General features: G+C 38.7%; 1 protein-coding gene across 5 annotated transcripts in view; it reads right to left on the reverse strand.

The window, feature by feature from the left end:
• The window catches only part of Rsph3 (Radial spoke head protein 3), a 320,248-nt gene that overhangs the window by 202,695 nt on the left and 96,304 nt on the right, over positions 1-21,249 (reverse strand). For 3 of the 5 annotated variants that reach the window (XM_083141450.1, XM_083141449.1, XM_083141448.1), the window contains exon 1: positions 8,904-9,794. The exons of the other annotated variants lie outside the window; for them this stretch is intronic. In XM_083141450.1, the coding sequence (XP_082997576.1) occupies positions 8,904-9,463 (560 nt within the window). In that variant the 5' untranslated portion in view covers positions 9,464-9,794. Of the gene's footprint in view, positions 1-8,903; positions 9,795-21,249 lie in introns of those variants that run through there. 5 annotated transcript variants of the gene reach the window in all.

Raw genomic sequence — 21,249 nt, forward strand, 5'->3', positions numbered from 1 at the left:
TCTCCGAAGGAAATTGGTATTTACACGTGAAAGTTCGTCTACTGTAATTCTCCCGATTTTTCGTACAATACTCTCTTTTAACTCACGGATGGTGTGCAGATTGTCTTTGTATACTTTATTTCCCCATTTATATTTCCACTTTTATTCCTCTAAACTTTTTTACGAGGTTTAATATGAGCGACTGTCGCGGACCCGTTCACCGGGAAAGACAAGCTCTGATGCCGGGCCGCCGAGTCTCGTAGCGAATGTCAGGGAATGCTCTGTATAAAGGAAACAAAATTTACATAAGGGTGATTTTTAACAAATACGTGTACTTCGGTAAAACATGGAGGACAAGAAATAAATTATTGAAGTATGCTAACACTTCATTCTATATTACAATAATACCAGGGGCGGCGTTTTGCAGGGGCGAGTGGGGGCATTTGCCCCCAAACTTTTTATCACTTCTGCCCTCCCGCACTAACCTTATCTACCAATGGAAAGAAAACTGTCCTTATCCCCACCCCGCAATTTTGGAACCCAATCGCCGCCACTGACTATTTTAAATAGTCCATTGTTTACTTCTCTACTTTGGGTGTAGAAGTTTTACAAAATGGAAATGTTTTCAGGGTTAGTGTACAGCACTATTGTTCAAATAAGTTGATGTAATGTTCGCATTGAATTGAACCAGTTTGATAGCTCTTTTTGTGTATGAGTTGAGGTTTTCTTAGAATGTAAATAGCTACACTAAATGTTTCTAAGTTATGTGTAAATGTTATCACAAGATTAAATAACTTGGGTTAGGCAACAGTTTAGTTTACTGATGAGTAAAATACAAATTTGCGTATACAAAACACCTTGGGTACCTCCCCCCTTCCTTTCCAAGCAAGAAGCTTAATTCTTAGCTGATTTAAACGATTATCCGTTACTAGTATTTGTGTCCTCGTTCAACCCTTTCCTTTCGAAGATAGAAAGAAAGGTGATAACCTTTTTTTATCCAACAAACTGAACGTTCTGCTTTCGGGTATTTATGAACCTCAAAATATCGGAGGAAATTAAAGGTCACGGCGTTCTAAAGTGCTCGTTACAAAGGGACTTGTAATTCCAGGAAAGTAATTTTGTACGGCTCGACATCATCGTAGCCACAGTTTACTCTACATTCTCTCTCATTCGATTCATTCATTGTTAACTTCCTTATTTGAAGATTAAAGGCAACGAACGTTTGTTACAAAGCAATGATCAATTGACATTTTTCTGTTCTACGTACGGCGAATAAACCCTGCTACTTTGTGAAATTTCACTAAAATTAATATGGCTTCATCACTATTAAGAAAAATCGTCTCTTGTTAAACAACACTTCATTATACTTCGACCCCACAATTGAAAATCCCAGGTTTTAGTCCCTGTCTGGACATGAATGTTCTTTCAGATTGTTCTTTTTTCAGGGGAAAAGTCATAAAAGCAAAGTACGTACAAATAATACTTTATACGAGTATCTTCTAGTTCGAATAAGAAGATGGATAGGTTTATTACGTCATCCTCCGTGGCCGTGCGGTCTAAGGTGTTGTGGTGTGCTTTGGACTCCGACTGCGGGAATGGATGGGTTCGAGTCCGCCTGGGTTCAGTCTCTGGGTTCTCGGCCTGTGTATAGGACCGGTGGCAACCCACCACCGTGAGGAAATTGGGGAGCTACGAGTGAGTAGCGTAACCCGGTCTGGGAGCTCTCCTAAACGGCTGAGGATTCGAGGGGCTGACCCCATTACCGGTTGAAGACCTATACACCTCTAGGTAGGATTGTGGGAGGGAGACTGGAAGTCGGGAGATAGGCCAAGGCCCTGCCAGGGTTGTAGAACCACGGGTTATTTTTTATTTTATAGGTTTATTGCAACTTTATATTTTTCAGTCTTTATAATTAATTTGCCTTACTTACACGAATCTAATACGCTTTATGGGTCATATTTCGTCGTTTCGTTAAGCTGCGCACAAGAATCGATAGTGTATTCAATTCGTGTGCCACACGATTTGCAAATTTAGTTTAAAAAATAACCGAATTGGAAACACTAATTAACAACAAATCTATTTACATTTTGATTAACGTAGAGTAGCTTTCTATTGTTATAAAATTAAAAATTCGTAACATACCTATACTTATTGTGGTATAATATAGCGTTATTCTGTAATATAACTAAAGTCATAACATAAACGCGTGGTTATAGGCCTCCCTAATGGCACAGTGGTTGCGTCGTTGTCTTGTAATCAAGGAGTTTCGGGTTCGATACCCGGGGAGGCACATAGTGGTTCGGATCCCACTTTACGATGTAGGTCCAGTCCCGATTAGCCTTACTGTGCATAAAGTGGACTTAAAACACCAAATCAATCAATCATAAACGCATGGTTGTATAAAATCAACTTTGTTTTTGAGGTGCTCATTACATTTTCTAGCAATTTTTCGTTTCTTTCGAGGTGTTTGAAAATGGAATTGTGCCTTACATTCGAGTAAATATGGTAATTACACTGTGTATCAACTAATTTTTAGTTCAGAGATAGATAGGCATATGCAGCAGATGATGATAAATACATATTTTAAGGGGAAGGGGTTTAACACACCAAATTCACTCTGCCAACTTCTCTACATGTGTGAATGCTGTCTAAGCCTGCTATCGCTACATTTTCAACAAAATACTAAATGAAAGTGTGAACCGGAATTTGTACCGTAAAACCGTAAGTATCCGACCTAATTTATTTGGCGTAAACAAATGTAGTTAGGGAGGCGTGGTTTGATGCACGTATGTAGGTGATCCTACTGAGCATTTTTTAAATTTTTTTTAATTATTATTATTATTATTATTTTATATAGCCTCCAGAAGCAGTCAGTCACCCGCAGCCCGCCGATGAGTGAGGAGGTGTAAGTGAGCGGCGTCGGAATTTCGTTTTTGATAAAATGAATGAAAAACTTGAACAACACTACTGCATTAAATTTTGTATCAAGCTTGGAGAATACCAAGTGGAAACGATCCGCACGATTCGATAGGCCTTCGGAGACGAAGCAATGGGCACCACACGGATAAAGGAGTCGTACAACCTCTTCAAAGATGGCCGCACGTCAGTGGAGAGTGAAGCACGTTCTGGTAGGCCCTCAACATCCAGGAATGAGATCGTCATTGACCAAGTGAGGGCCCTGGTGATGCAGATCGTCGAATTACGATAAGGTTCATTCCATTTTAGCTAATGACTGTGGGCAACGGGCAATTGGCACCTTCATCACGATAACGCACCCGCCCATTCTTCACATTTGATACAGACTTTCCTGGCCAACGCAGCACACCTGTGCTTTGTCAGGCCCCCTATTCTCCCGACATGGCTCCATGGGATTTCTGACATTTACCCAAGCTGAAAATGACCCTGAATGAACTAGATTTCAGTCCAGAGAAGACATCATGCAAAATGCGACGGACCAGCTGCGTGCAAACCCAAAAGAGGCGTTCCAGCGCTGCTTCCAACAGTGGGAGAACATTTGGGAGAAGTGTGTGGCAGCCCAAGGGGACTACTTTGAAGGAGATTAATGTAAGCATGTGGTATCTGATTACACATTTTTTTTATTAATAAAAGTCGGATACCTTTTAAACTAACCTCGTATCTTCATTATAAAAATTGTAGTTTTCGACGGTTTCTAGCATCGAACCTGGGCCTGAACTAGCAAACTTTTACTGAGAAAATCGCTCGTCTTTATGTTCGCTACATACTATGATAGTTTGTCGATGTTGTACACCGAAAGCTCAATGTATACATTTAAATTCTCTCTCTCTCTCTCTCCCTCTTTTCTTTCTCTCTCACACATGCCATCAGTAGCTAAATTGATTCATTTTTCAATATGTATCTGTGGCTAATTGCTTTTATATCATTCAAAATAAAAAAAATAACAATGATAAGGATATAATTTGTTGTTCTCACTTGAAAAGTGTTGTCTCAACATCGCCTTCACATTATTTCATAACTTCAAGTGAACTTATTTGATCTGAATGTTATATCCGGATTCAAATTCTTAAATAGATAAACTTTAAAACATACTTTCTTTGGAAATCACTTTAGTCTATCATTTTACTTTTAAAGAAGTTTATCATTTTAATGTGACGGAAGGAAAACATTTCGAAACGAAATGGATCTTAATTTTTTCCTTTCCATCAGGGTAGATCAGCACATATTTTGCGCTGAGACAATATTTGCTGTTGACGCAAACCGGAAATACCAAAACATTGACGATTTGGAGGGTTTTGTGTCACACAGACGTGGCCTTCGGGGCCCTAGGTTAGTAATATCGATGTGTGTCCCAATGAATAACGAAAGCCACTGGTACCGTTCGTCAAAAGGAACGAAGCAGCAGGGCCAAAACCCGCCGGAAAACAAAAATATAGCCGTTCGAGTGTTGCGGATTGCCTACCTTCCATCATTACGCTGCTTCTCCTCCAGGCGCCTCACGCGTGCAACCAAAGAGCCGGTGGCACGCACGGAGGATGTCGATTTCTCCAAGCAATCTTTGATCCTATTTTAACGATACTCGGGCCACCTGGGAACCTTCATCGGATTTAATTTACCTCATTTTATGGTCAAGCTTAATTCAAATGTGCTCTTGAGTATTGTTTTCTATAGCCCTTTTCCAGTCTTACGGCGGACGCTCTTCATACTGGCAAGGGAATTGGGGAGTAGGGAAGCGACCAATCCAGCTCGATTAGAAACGCAGCAGACTGTAGAACGAGGTGCCCGCTGCACCTCCTCCCGCGACGTCGTAACTCTCGGCGCCATCGCTGTTGTCTGGTTGGTCTGCTGCGTATTCCCCGCTCCACACTTCTCTTGCCTGCATGAGGGCCGCTCGCCGTAAGAATAGATAAAACCTTAATATCACAGTAAAAAAGGCTAGGAATTGCCATAATTTTTCAAGGTATTCGCACAACCTCATGCATATCTCTTTCCATTAATCTCCATAAATGCTTCAGTTTTCTTCAAGAGTTTCACTAATGTTATTGCAAATAATTACATCCTTCTTGATATTTATTGCTTTGTGAATGTGTTTTTCTATGTGTATGTGTGTGTGTGGGGGAGGGGGGGGGGTAATGAAATAGAACTTAATGAGATCCATTGCAATATTGAAAATTATCATCCCCTTTGAAAAAATACCAAGATCACTTATGCAATGAAACTTAATTATCAGCTTAAAAGGCATGGGAAATATAGGGCATATTACATCAAGATATGGATCGCTTTCAGAATACGCCAATGCAAGATAATAAAGTTAATGTATTTGTTAAAAATCTATACAATTTCATTCAACGTGTTGTTTCTATAGAGGCGAGCAGTTAAGCTCGTAACTGCCATTCAATGACGCAAGAACTGCAGAGACATTTAAACAAAAAATTGGAAATTTTAAATAAATGCTGAAAAAACGAGTTGAGTGTGAGTTTGAAGAAATAAATAACATTAACGAAGCTCAACTATTTTAATAAGATAACGTAAATTTACAATTATTGAGTTTGAATTTTGTTTTAAGTCCACTTTTATGCATAGATAGGGTAATTGGGACTGGGCCTACAGTTTAAACTGAGATCTAAAGATCTGCTTCCACCAGTTATCGAACCTGGACCCTTAAATTTACAATTATGATAAAGCCAGGTTCTGTAAACAGATAAATAATAAAAGTTATAATACAATTAAAGAACTGCAACGACAATAGTGGATTCCTAGAACAGTTGTTAAAGTCGTGTAGAAACAGCAAGAAAATTTAAATGACACCATCTTTTCTTTCTAATTATGTACTTAAGGGAACTATTGATGTATTGGCATATGTACTTGTACGAATCTTTAACATTTGTTTAGAACATGGCATATCAACATGTTGGATGGAAATTAGCTTGTGAGGTATCAGTACCCAAAATCAATATTGGATTAATGGAAAACTACAAACCTATTACATTAATTAAGTCAGTTGGTAAACATGTTGACAGCATAATTCATAATCATCGTAGTTGTCAGATTTAATCTACAATTGATAAGACTTAAATCTACGCATACAACTAATCTGTAAGAAGTCACCAGTGTCGTTAGTAAAGCATTTCATTTCAGATGTTTTATATGTTGTTGTTAGAAAAAGCGTTCAAGTCTGTTCATTATAAGTTATTTGTATGCAAACTAAACACAAATGAGGATTATGATAGAAAAGTTGGTATTTATTAGCAGTAAGAAAAATTTCAGGTAAAATATGGTGTCTATTTGATGTTTTTCTACAACTGTGTACACAAAGAGTGGGGTGCCGCAAGAAACAGCATTAGGATCTTTCCTATTTTTCATTAATGATACTATTCAGGCAGTTCAATATAGGAATACAGGTGGGACTTTCAATTGGACAATGCCAATTAAAAATGAAACTTGGAAATAAGGTAAGTTAGATGTTTTTCTTCCAAAGGAAATTTACTAATGGGAGTAACTAGAAAAGTACAACATGATCTCGAATCAGTTATCAACTCGTTGGAAATGAATTATTGAAAATTAACATCAGTAACACTAAGTGCCCAAGATTCACAAAGAAAACATTTATCGTACATGAAATTATAATTTGGAACGAATTATTTTAGAGAATGTTCATACAGATTTTATTGTAATATTTGATAATAAACTTTCTATCAATAGTCATGTTAATGAAATGGTAACTAAATTTAGATTCAAAATGTTCAACATGATTAGAAGATGGAAAATTTGTATATATTTAATAATGGTTAGATCTAGAAATTAGAACTATCTTGCACTAAGAGGAGTGCGGAATTAATAAAGTCCAACGAATTTTCGGCAGATTCTTGAACTAAGTAACCAATTCTTTTTAAACAATATGTTGCAGGACATATTTTTCAAGGTTCCTACTTATTAAGTCCGGCAACATGCATTTATTACTCTTAATTCAGAGGCGAAAATTCTTTAGTTGGAAAATTAAAAATTGAAACAATTTATATTTCACAATTTGCACAATTAGTTAAAATTGGCGTAATTTTTCTCCAGACAAAATATGACAAAATATGATAACAACATAGTTGTCAAATCTTTGAAAAATGTAAATGCAGTTTAAAAAAATAGTGAACAAATATTTGAAACAAAAATAATTTTGTTCAAAATTTCAAGATCACATATTATCTTCTAATAACAGTATGAATTAGATATTTGTTGCGTCCCGTTAGTCTATAAATAAATATAATTACTAAATATTTAAAATTGGCAATAACTCTTGCTGTTTGGCGAATTCAGGTCTTTTTTGTAGTGACAATATGAATAAGAGAAGATCCGGTTTGTGCAACATTGTGTAATTAAATGAATCCACAAGATTGTGTATTATTAATTTTGATCTGAAGCTGCGAAAGGTACAAGTTTATGTATCGTGAAGTGAGTTGTACAGTCACGGACACTTCTGGGTTGTAATGATTCCATTGACTTTCAATGGAATCTTTACAACCCAGAAGTGTCGGTGACTGTACCAAGTTATGATACCAAAATTTGTTTTTCTTAATATGATATTTTGAAATCAAAATAACACGTGTAGATGAAAACAAAGATTTATTTACAACTTTCAGTGTAAGTTAGATGACTTATAATTCATTGATCCTTGCAAATCTAAATATAAACTAACGCAGGAGATTATTTTTGTATTTTTGGTAATGTATGACCCATGCCTTACAGGAGATTCAAATCTATGATTCCCAGATTTTTGGTGTTCTATAAAATGTTTTCTCCATGTAAATTAACTAAAATGGGGCTATCAAATTTCTGTAACTGTAAATGCACATTTAAAGTATAGTATTACGTATTAAATTGCAGGACGTCAAAACCGACGTTTATTTTAATATGTACATAGTAAATATAACAAACCATAAAAATATGCTTTCAAACACATACGGTATCATCCGTATTGAGGAAAGGTGAAAAATAGCATTTTCATTGTATGTTAAATACAAAAATAATTATATTATTTCTTCTTACGTTTTTAGAAATATTCTTACTATCTGCATTTGTGAAGATACAAATCGCTACAGATTCTAAAAATTCCTATGATGAACGTGTAGTAGCTACCGAAATTTAGTAATTTAATACCTAGGGTAGATACCTAGATGCATACTTCGTTGGTATCTTCCCTATTAAAAACCTATAATGTGTAATAGCACTATAATATTTGTCTTTTTCTCTGGCCTTTTCCAAGGTTTAGTAGTAACGCTGTCGCATCGCAATCAGTGGAGATACTTTTCGCATCGTTCCAGTTTCGATTAACCTATCTAAGAATAAATTGAACTTAAACAAAGTTTTTGAAAAATATTTTCTTAACTTCATTAACAAAATATTTCTCTTGGAAGTCTCACTACTGCTCATACACACATATTAGAAATTTATTATACATACGATAATCCAACAGTCTATATTTATGAATCTTCCGAATACGAGTCCATTGAGATAGCATTTAAAACTTTCGGATCGAATTACCAAGAATTATTTGACTTTCTCGGAACTGTTTATGGATAACTTGTAACTTCGCAAGCTATCAGCCGTTACAAATAGCTTTTCCGTTGAATTATGAAATGTTAGGAAGAACTCACAAAATATATTAATTTCTAATTAATTTAAACGTCAATTGGATTCAATACAGTTCAACTGCATTTTGTGCATAGGCTATTCTGATAGTTAGAAGCAAGGAATATCATGTAATAAACTGAATATGGGCAGGAGGGCTTCTCTTCTGAATATGAGATGATCTTGTGTATCTTCGGGTCCTTAATACACCATTTTAATTCTGTGCGATTCTATACGTAGAACCGAGTGTAAAAATTTTCTACAGCTGCTTATCTCGATAAGCCGACACAATGACACCTATAGAAATGAACGCAATTGTTTCCACTTACCCAAAGTCGTTCCCAGTCTTTTCCTTAGCCAATTTCGGGTTGCTACCCCTGGAAGCATCACATCGAGCTCTGTGTCTCTGATTGACAATTCGTGGACGGCTAGAGTAGGTATAGACGACAACCTTCGCCTCATCACGAGGAATAAATCCTAACAAGGAAGCAATTTCAGGGGGCGGGGCGAGAAATTCCCCTTTCTTTACGGTGGATATGAAAGGTTTCTTGTGGACGAGGATGGTGGATCCGTTAGTTGGAGTGGGAAACGGGCCAGGTGCAGGATCGGAACCTCTGGAAAGAACCTTGTTTTGCAACTTTCCTTGTTTTAGTCTTTGTATTTTGCTATCCGAACACGTCGAGAAGTCCCTGTTGAAGGACGGCGCTCCTTGCGCGAGTGGAGGGCGGAGGAGATCCTGGGTGGACCCTCCGTGGGTCCTGTTCCTGGGTCTCGCAGCTCGAATCGTAGTCGCGTACGTAAGGTCTGATTCCGAATAAGTTAAATCTGTGGCCGCGAGGGCCGTCATGCCCAGGCTCGCTCCAGGAGCCAAGGGCTCGGTAACGAACATTGCAGAGGGGCGGCGGCAATGCGAGGGTGTGCCACCCCCGGCGTCTCCACCAAGACCCACTTTAGTGAACCCGTTCTTACGTCGTTAAACTATCCTTACACTGCACCCGCGTCGACCTGTTCGGTCTCCTGGCGAGGTATCCACTCGGATCTTCAGTCTTCCGTAAAGCACACGCACACCCCTGCTTCGGTATCGTTATCAGGCATCTTCTATCAACACGTATAGCACTCAAAATCACAAATACGTTCATTAAACATCCACGGCGGGTGTCAAATTATTGTTCCACAATTCTTACAACAAAGAGCCGTTGAAAGTCACTCTGAACTCTCCGCTCGCATCACCACCAGAATGGAATGTCAGGGCTTGCTAAAAAAAAAATCAACGAAATGCAACGTTTGTGGTCACCTCGCAACCGGCGCGATGCGCGTGAGACTGACCACCCCCGAAGCGCATGCGCAGCGATAGCCGCCCACGTGGCGCACGACTTGAGGAGGTGAATGTTGTATGACAGGGTTCGTACGTTGCGAACCAAGGGGATCGATTTCTACTTAGAATGAAGTGACCGCTGTCCGCTTTATTACATTCTAAATTCCTAATGATCTCAATGCCCCGTAAGAAAAACAGGCATATCGTGCAAGGAAAATACACATATTACCTCTACAAAGAAAGTTGTTTTTTGCTCGGTGTAACATTGTTTATTGTTCTCGTGGAATGTAAGAAAGTCGCTGGTTGATTTTCCTTAATATTTGTGGAAATAACGACTACGTTCAGGGTGTCCCCGATGGAGCAGTGGCAGCGTCATCGCCTTGTAATGGAGGGGTCCCGGGCTCGATACCCGGTGGAGGCACATAGTACTTCGGATTCCACTTTAAAGTGTAGGTCCAGTCCCGATTAGCCTTACTGTGCATGAAGTGGACTTAAAACACAAACTCAATCGACTACGTTCAGAGAACTCACGGACTGAAACACGGTTACTAAATTTATTCTATAGTATTAAACATAGGAAATAAATTAAATAACTTGTGCGATGGATTGATTTCCACAAGATCGAAATATTATCACAAAATATGCATTTTAAAGCGAAATATTAGTAGGCTACTATATGAAATATGACAGCTTCCCTAAAAAAATATTCTCTGCTTACCTCCACCCTGGTATTTTGCTATTAATAGGGGCGGCTCAAGATAACATTGTCGAATTTTCACCAGGGGAGGTAGCCCCCCTCCACTTTCCATCCTTCACCCATCTTCCTACCCTGGTCTTCCTACTTTCTAGTGTTGCCCACGAGACGAGACTTTGGCCTATCTCGTCTCGTGGAAATGATGTCTCGTCTCGTGGAAATGCTGTCTCGTCTCGAAAATATTCGTTTGTCTCATGACACATGGTCAATCTCGTCTCGTCTCGAATTTTTAAAAGCCTGTCCCATCTCGTACCGTGGGCAACACTACTACTTTCTACCTTCTTCCAATAAAAAAAATACCAAGTTATATATTTACTGTTTTTATGACGAAAAATAATAACGTTTTAAAAACTACTTTACGAACGCGTTTATTGTAAGTATATGTTTATTTAATACATACATAACGATATCTAAATAACAGTAATCTCTTAGCTTAAATTGCTACAAGATTTTGCAATTTACATATGATGTTATGCAGCGTATAACATCATAAGTAACAAGAAACAAGAAATTCAATTCTTCTTGAAGCAAATAGCCACGCATCCGGTGGAGGCACATAGTGGTTCTTTCGGATCCCACTTTAAACTGTAGGTGCAGTCCCGATTAGCCTTTCTGTACTCAAAGTGAATTTAAAAATAAACTCAAACATATAGCGACGCCTGTGTAATCTGAAATAAGGTTTTGGCGCTAATCATGGGGGACACACCCCGAGGCGGCGCCTCAGGAAGTAAGCCGGGTTACTCAGTTCTTAAGCCACCGTTGCCTGGTAAAGCCATTGTTTACTTCTATAACATTTTTATGCACTAATAATCAATGTATCATCCAACTATTGATTTACAAAAAAAAAAATTGCATACAAGTATGATTGCATCGTTTCCAAGAAACAAATGTGTAAAGATTGAAACAAACACGGGCTTTCCTTATAAATTCCAATTTATTTTTAAAGTTAAAAGAGCACTTCATGAAGATAACCATTATTGGCAGAGAAACTCTGTATATTCGCAAGCAAACGCGAATGGCAGCTGTACCAATGACAACAGTTGAGTGATGGTCAGTGGCGTAGCATGGACATTTCGGGTGGGAACGCCAAGTCCGAAGTAGTGTTGCCCACGAGACGAGACTTTGGCCTGTCTCGTCTCGAAAATATACGTTTGTTCTCGGAACACATGATCAATCTCGTCTCGTCTCGAACTTTTAGAAGCCTGTCCCGTCTCGTCCCGTGGACAACACTAGTCCGAAGGAAGAGTCGGCCCTTTCTTGCTTAATAATTTACTTATGGTATTAGTCGCCACAGGTATTATTTGCCTGAAGTAAGCTGGGTTTTCAATAAAACATCATCATTGCATGTTTTAGCTAGAAAATTAGATGCCTCACTATGCCACAGATGTTTTGAACTCTGGTGTTTTATACCTTTTTTTATATCTTTCTGCATGACGCAAGTCATTAAAAACCTACCTGAATCACAAGCGACTCTGAACAACAGTAGACGTCATTGTTGTGGGCGATCCAACTACTGATTGATTTGGTTTATTTTACTTCGCTTTTCTACCACTTTTGGTTAATTGCGAATATGAATATGAGTGATGATATTAATGAAGGGACACTGACAAAGAACACCCGTGCTCACGCCGGGATTCGAACCAGGGACCTCTGTCGTCTTGGCGCACTTTGAAAAGCAGAGTGGATGATCCAAATATCGTACACTATACTGACGTAACAGTGCCGATTAGTAATTCAGACCACTGTTTATTACATCTTGAGAATGCTGATAAACATTTTAAAATAATTTTCTTCAGAGACCATTCGATGTTAAGAGTTTTCAAATGAATGCTAAACATTTCCATTCACCCAATATTAAGTAGTTAGATAATAACGAAAAAATACAATAAAAAAATAATAGTTTTGCGGGTTAAGTGGTAGAGCAGCCACAGGCTGAATTTCTATCACGAGGACTTCACCAACTTATTTGACAAAAACTGTGTTGATCTTTTAGTTTCTAATACACATCGCTGTTCGTGCGATAAATTATACAATGCAGTGGCCATTAAGAAGCAGTATATTTGAGATTGGTAAAGTTACGTCAGTCAGTATTGCGTATTGTAGCATCACATAGCACGAGTTGCATGAGCGCGAAGAGCGAAGAACCGGGTAGGAATTCTGTCGCTGTCGTCTGCTTCAGAAGGCAGGAAGGGTGTGCTGTAGAAATCGAAGCTTTCCCTCCAGAAAGGCAGCAAGGAATTTAGAGTCCTGTATAACCTGCTCGGCGTCCGGCCAGGAAAGGCATTGAAAAGAGATGCTAGAACGAGCGTTGAGAGTGAAGCGTTGCAAGCGGATCGCGAAAAATAGCCATTATAATGCCATGAAGGTCAAACATATATGAAATTAGTCACGTTTTACTTTATAATCACAGCATTTAAGCATTTTTGAAATTTTAAATCTGGGAACGCCGGGCGTACGGGCGTACTATAACGCTACGCCACTGGTGATGGTAGAAATCAATATATATCTTGTTTTAGTAAAGGATGCCAAAAAATTTACACATACCGGCCCATTCTTTCACAAGTACAAGAGCAGTGACTGCCGCAACGTTAAGGGGAGCCAGGGGCGGCGACTCCCACACAAATCCGTCTGCAAAATCCGACTATTGGTCTGTTATTACAGTTTTCAATAACTATACCGTATTTCCACACATAATTAAGGAAAAAGCTTTATCACTGAATTTATAATTAATTTACAGTATTTTAAGTAGATCTACTTTCAACAAATAACTTACTTAATCTAACTATAAAACAATATATTTTTATCTTCTTCGTCACTCACCCTAAGGAAGCAAAAAGAAATAGTTTACAGAGAAAATTTCCAGAAATGAAGGTAATCAAAAACTGAGCATCGGCGTTTTTTCAGACCTATTTTTAAAGGGAAAAACTGTTTATTATATATCGGCACATACGGTAATTTTAAAAAGGACAATTTATCTTTATGTGTCACAAATTAATTTGGTAACAACACTTTCTCATTTGACAAAAAATCGTCGATCAGAATTTCATCTTGTTAAAAAGCCTTTGTCGTGTCGCAGTAGAGTTGTTTAGATTCCTAGGATATCTACCCAGAAGCTGAGCCTGTTCCTGGTATACAGAAGTTCTATAATATCCAGAATCTAGCAACAAAACAACAATTTTTGGGACAGTATACAGGTACAGGTGGTGATAATACAGAATGAGATACGGTGTCGTCCTAATTGCGAACACTTGCCGCCTGATCAGGAATATACTCGAAGGACTATGTCCTAATCTCGAACACATTTTTCTGCCTTGAGACCTACAACTTTCTCTCACACTTCCCGAGTATATTTAACGATTTTTTTAAAGGGACTCAATTCCAGACTTGATTGATTGATTGATTGAGTTGGTGTTTTAAGTCCACTTTATGCACAGTAAGGTTAATGGAGACTGGGCTTACAGTTTAAAGTGGGATCCGAACCACTATGTGTCTCCACCGGGTATCGAACCCGGGACCCCTTCATTGCAAGGCAACGACGCTACTGCGCCATCGAGGAGGCCCAGTTTCAGACTTGAGACTGGTCAGTGTTTTGTTGAATCATAGGAAATTCGATATGATTAAAGTAGTCGCCCAAGTATATATAATTTAATATGGGGGTGTGTCTGCGAGAACCAATCAGGTCCGCGAATGAGCGAGCCCGGTTGCCACAGCTAGCTCTCGCTGCACCCTTCTGGAAGGGTGAATGACCTCTGCCTCTTGCTACCTCGGCCTGTTTGTTCGGCTGAGGAGCAGACGACACGAGAGTATCGGCAATAGTGTGCGAGCGACGTCTGCTGTTAGCCCGCGAAACGCTCTTTCTAAGGCCTTCTGCACTATAGGAATATGTACTGCACACTTCTTAACTGAAAAGAGCTTCGTCATTTAATAATACAATTATTTACTTTACCTAAATTTCAAATCAAAATTTCAAAACATATAACACTGTTCTTAAAACATTAGGAATACCACCAATCTCCTTATACTTGTTAGTGCTACTAGCCAAAAAAACAAAAACACATTTTTTTCTTCCGTTTTACATCTTCCAGGCTCATTCCCAATAGACTTTTCTGCCTCAGGCTATGAGCTTTATATAAGGTCTTCTTCCACTCTCGGATGTGGACTACCTAGTTCACTGGTGATTTTGCGGTTCCATCCCTCCACTAAATCATTTGTCCTGTGCTTCCTTTTGAAACATTTTTACGTCACGTAAGGCACCAAGAGGTTTTCGAGTTGTTAACACACGAATGAAAATCAGATTACGTGGACAGACTGACAGGGTGAAATGATCTTGGAGAGATTTATAAAGCAGAAGACCATTATAAGAAAATTAGGTTGTTAGTAAAACCAGCTGTCTGTTTTTTAAAACAGATTTTTCAGTTTCATGTGTTCGCAATTAGGACGATTTAGGTATTGTTCGCAATTAGGACACAATCTGAGATACGCTAAGACAGAATGTGTTATGGAGATACAATTTTAAGAAGAACCTTGTATTGAGTGGATGATAATGGTGATATTATATTGCGGTGTGTATTAAGAGTCAATAAATTTTGGGTATTATGTGAAAGATTCCGTTTTCATTTTTGTTATCACGTTCTGATGCCATAATTTTAAGGAAGTCTCGTAATTTCACCGCGCAAGGAGATTGGACAGGTTACCGTGACGTAGTGATCTTAACCACCTTTGGTACGAATAGTGATAGCGAACCGCATAGGTGACGAAGCCATTTCTTTTTTTTTTGTTTATGCGTACGTAATAAATTAATGTAGGGTAACTTAGGGTGAATCAGGTCAAAAACTCAATATGCTGACAAAGGCAGAAAATTATTTTATTTTAAAACATAAACTAAACGTTACGTTTCAACCTTTATCTACGAAGTAAACTGTAAAGAATATCAGAGTGTGTACATAGGAGAAACATAAAAGAGGCTTAAAGACAGGTTGAAAGAACATAGGGATGATGTACGACTTAAGAGAGAGAGAGAGAGAATGTGATATTTAAGCACACGAGAGAAACAGGACATGACATAGAGTGAGGTGGAGCTAAGCAGATAGGAAGGGAGATAAGAGTACTTGTGAGAACATTAATAGAGGCCAAAGAAATAAAGAAGAAAGGGGAAGAAGACACAATGAACTGGAATGGGTGACTGAAGATAAACAATGAAAGGAAGAAGGTGCTAGAAAGAGTGGAAAGGACAAGAGCGAAGGAAGAGAAAAGGAGGAAGAGGAATGAAGAAAGAAAGGATAAGGAAAAACAGCTTGAGATAAGGAGTACTACCACGTTATCTAAATCGCCTGTTAGTTGAAACAACAGTTGACAGGAGAAAGCCACCTGCTGGAACATCTGGAATGGAATGTTCCAGATAAACAACTTTCTAATAATCTTGTGTCTGGAGAGGAGTGATTTTTGTATATATATCTTCCTGTTTTGTACCTTATTTCATTTGTAGGCTATTTGGTACAGAGTCTGAAGAAGACCTTGCCAAAAGGTTGAAACGTAACGTTTAGTTTATATTTTAAAATAAAATAAATTTCTGCCTTGGTAAGCATATTGAGTTTATGGTTATCATGGAAACAAGGCTTAATGGTGTTATCAACGGGTCAAAAATCTAACAATGTAAATATTTCCTATGGTCAGCATATTGAGTTTTTGATTATCATGGAAACAAGGCTTAATGGTGTTATCAACAGGTCAAAAAATCAAACAATATAAATATTTCCTTTAGTTTCATTCAAATTTAAAATTATCTGGAATATGGTAATAAAGCGATCCTTTAACTATAATTTCCAGTAATTAATAATTATTAATTACTGGAACAACAACAAATTATAATTTGTTAACTTCTCTCATTTTTCTGCCCGTAGCATTTAAACTTTAACTCTACATGACCCTATTTACCCTTAAGAGTTCAGGTGAATCGGGTCACATGTATGGGTGAATCGGGTGAGTTACCTAACGTTCAAATATGTATTATTAGTCTTTCATTTCCATTACAAACCTTATGTTCAGAGTGTAGGACCTTATATTTTGCTCGCACATTTTCCACAAATAAACTTTATTCTCCCTTGTGCAGTGAGACATTTCCAGTGATAACCAGCTTTAGATTTTCTTGCCACTCTACCAAATCAACCAATTTCACAGAAATAGGGTTGTTGTATTAGTACTTTACATAACATGACTCACAAACAGTATTGTTTCCTTCATCACTGACGTTTTCCAACTCCGAATATGATGATGATGATAGCTTGCGAGCGACTTGACAAATTCGAACGCAACGTTTCACACATCACCGGGGCAAAAAAACACACGAACGTAATTTGAGTAATTGCAATACCAGTTCATCCTTCTGCTTGTAACGACCCTGCGTGGTCGCCACATTTAACGACCCTGCGAGGTCGCAATATTATATTTTGTTAAGAAGGTATGGATGAAGAATGCATGCTAAATGTTTAAATGTGTTAACGGATCCACCTCTACGGTTATTAGTTTCGCTTATTATTATTTGACCCTGCGTGGTCGCTGTATTCTGTAAATGTTAACGGGTCCACCTCTACGTTTATTAACTTCGTTCATTATTAGACCCTGCGTGGTCGTTGTATTTGGTAAATGTTATCATTTATTGTCATTTACACTGTTCAACTCGATGTTTAGGATTGCGGAGTCCTGCGAGGCTCATTATTAATTGTATTGTCTGAATGCACACAGTTTTAGTTTATATTGACACGTGCAACTAGTGATTTTCCCACTAGTGTTTTCTTAATGGTACTTCTTGGATGTTTCTCAGTACGAAGTTTGCTATAAGTAAAACAATGAGTTAGCAACGCGTACTTGTAGTTACTATTTTCACCACCCATGCGCCACCGCGAGTATAAAGCCAGCGCAGCGAGCCCCGAAGGGCAGTTGGCTTTCAGGTCGGCTCCCGATAAGATCTCTCTTACCAACGGACCTGGAAGAAGGATCACTCCGCTCTTGCGAGAGTCCAAGCATCCTAAGGAAGGAAGTTGCACTCCGCTCTTTCGAGACACCAAGCACCCGAGAGAGGTTGAACTCTGCCTTTGGCAAGAGAACCGACTCCACTTTCGAGTGAGAGATACCCCACTCCGCTTATTGGCGAGAGAGAACAACTCCACTTTAGAGTGAGAGGACGCGCTCCGCTTGCTGCGAGAGGTTTCCTTCCCCTATTAACCTGCGGCATCCCGCCAGAGTAGTGTGGCGTTTGGTTTCCAGGGGAACCCGTGACGACTGCGGCGACCAGGCCCTAAATAAAATTAGGTCCCCATACTCCCCATTGGCGCCTCACTGCGAGGGATGAATTGGATGTTCCCTGTTTCCCCCTTTTTGTTTTGAGTCTAAAGGTGGTACAGGTAAAAGCACGTAAGGGATGCAGGTAAAGACTCGTGTGCTAATGGACATCTTTGTGTTCAGATTATAATAAACTTTTTTATATATATATATATATATATATATATAAACCTGGTTTAGTCTTTCTTTACACCCAGCAAGCCCTGAGATATTTCTGAGTCTTTGTTCTACGACTGAATCAGTTAGCACATATTGGTAAACTTTTGCCGACCACCCAACTGCAGTGTTTAGCGTGTTGAACGCAGCCAGTATCAGTACTCCTGCGCAGTGGTGCTGAGCACTGCGTGGGTGGACGTTGCATGCTCCACGTTCAAAGTAGCTTAACCCCATTTTTTTCTCAGGGATTTGTCCTGTCCACTCTGTATTCTTCTTTGGAGATAGAAAAAAGGAACACCAAAGAGTTCTGCGGCATGTCGTTGGTTCCTACATTCCCTAAATGACTTAATCGCTTTTTGCATGCCCTCCTGATTCCACGAAGTTGACGAGTTCTTTGTATTTTTCCCCATCCATAGGAGACAAAATAATTTAGAAGTCTCTTTCAGGGCAAATGTGTTGACACTATTCACAAGATTTTCCTGACTCTATTCGCCCAAAAGTGCAACATTTTTCTGTTAATCAGTTGGATACACTGTATGAACTACATAGATGGAGGTAAATCTTATAATCTCTTCTACGACAACTAAATACCATGTATGCACAAATGATCTTTAAAATATTGCACATAGTACAGTACAACACTAATAAATAGGCTACACATAGCCATTTTTAAAGCACAGTTTTATTTTCGCGTCTACTTGAATTTTGGAAGCTCCAAATACACTACTTCTTTAGTATCCTTAAATTAATTGATTGGCCCATCGTGAAGGTGAGGGTTAGGGATGGGCGATATTGGAAATTTGATATCGCGATATATCGTCACACACGATACGATATTTTTCCGTATCGTGATATCTGCGATATATCGTCTCCACGACATATATCGCCAAATATCGTGATAATATATCGCTGACACGATATATATGGCTAAAATATTGTGACGATATATCACCAACAAGATATATATTGCCAAATATCGTGACGATATATCGCCAAAATATCGTGACGATATATCGCCTAATTGATATCGCTAGACGATACTTTTTTAATATCGCCATATGTCGTCTGGACGATATGTCGCCCAACACTAATGAGGATGAATGGTGATAAGATAAAATTGATGAAGAGACAATCACAAACACATGGACAGAACGAAACACAAGCCTCACAGAGCTCACTCAATTTTTGGACAGAAAATAATGTGTTTAGCTCGGAAATGTTGGCAACTAAATAAATATGTCTGGGCTGCCACCAATACCGACCGGTAAAAAAGAAGGAACCATTTCCACCATTGATAAGTCGCTTAACAGACCAGCACATTTATCTCTTACTCAGTTTATATCATTATAAGTTTTCGTTACGAACTTTTATTTGTACATGAGTGTATAAGTCCAAGGTTATAGGCTGATATCACGGCACTTAAATACTCGAATTTCAACCATCTTTCAAACTCTAAGCCTGTCTGCTTTCGTATCACAATAAATATCATACAACTAACTTTCAAAAAGTACTGAATAGTTTTGCTAATACGAGGGTCACTATTTACATTTTGAGCCTAACAATGAAAAAAACAGAAATTTGGAATTGAAAACTACTTTATTGTTTTTCGAAGTATTCTCCTTTATGGTCAATACACTTTTGCATTCGTTCGAACCATTTGTCAAAGCAGTTTTTCCTATCTTCTTGAGACACCTCCATAATATGGTTTTTGAACGCATCAACGGCGTCTTCCGCCGACGAAAATCGTTGTCCACGCAATTTATTCTTGACATTCGGGAACAAGAAGAAGTCATTGGGTGCCAAATCAGGACTGTACGGCGGATGACCCATCAATTAGATTTTTTGACTTCATAAAGTCGGTTATGTGTGACAGCTGGCATTGTCTTGATGAAGAATGATCCGACGGCGTTTGTTTGTTTTCCGTATTTGACCGAAGACCTCTGGCAAACAAATTGTTGTGTACCATTCAGAGTTGACCGTTCTACGTTCCTCTAAAGGCACAGTTGCCACATGACCAGTTTTCCCGAAAAAACAGGCGACCATTTGTTTCGATGTGCTTCGAGCGCGAACAACTTTTGTTGGATTGGGTTCATCTTGAAACACCCATACAGTCGACTGCTGTTTACGTTCCGGCTCATATGCATATATCCATGATTCGTCACCTTTTACAATCTTATATACGTCTTTTGAAGCACCACGATTGTATTGATTGAGCATTTGTTTGCACCAATTGACGCGAGCGTCTTTTTGAGTTTTTGTCAAATTGTGTGGGATCCAACGAGAACATACCTTTCTCACAGCTAAATGATCATGTAATATTTTATATATGCTGGTGGAAATAATGCCTATGGTTGCCTCAATCTCACAGTGTGTCACATGACGATCTTGCAGTATTAGGTTTTGCACAGCATCAATGTTTTCTTGAACAACAACTGATTTTGGACGACCTTCGCGAATCTCGTCTGTGAGCGAATGGCGGCCACGATTAAATTCGTTATACCAGCGTTTCACAGTGGCAAAGGATGGGGCTTCATCGCCAAATGTGGAAGTAAGTTGATCGATGCACTCTTGTCTTGATAATCCACGTCGAAAATCGTACAAAATCATCGCACGAAAATGTTCACGAGTTAATTCCATTTTATTGTTGTCGCGCAATCTCCAAGGCAACATAAACAAAACAAATGAAGCTATTGACAAAACATTTGAAGTACGTTATGGTCAATAATGCCAGACGATTAAGTGCAAACGTCAAATCGCGCCTAACTTCATTCAGTGTTGCCAAGGCTCAAAATATAAATAGTGACCCTCGTACTAACCACGTAAATTTAAACATTTTTCTTAAAGTATCACTTTTTAACGGTTTACGATTACGTTGAAAATTCAAGCACTTTACATTGAAACTCACCTACTGAAACGCCCCAGGTTCGACCACACATACGCCCTCGGCACGACGTTGCGGTTGCGGTATCTCAGAATAGTACTTGACTGCAACGTACCAGTTCGACGTTGTGACGGGGAACATAATTCAGTTTTACCCATGATGTTAGCTCTTCTCTAGCCGGAGATATGATGTTCTTATACACTCAGGGTTCGGGTATATATTTATATAATG

Source organism: Lepisma saccharinum, chromosome 20 (assembly GCF_977018435.1).
Source record: "Lepisma saccharinum chromosome 20, izLepSacc3.1, whole genome shotgun sequence".
Taxonomy (NCBI): domain Eukaryota; kingdom Metazoa; phylum Arthropoda; class Insecta; order Zygentoma; family Lepismatidae; genus Lepisma; species Lepisma saccharinum.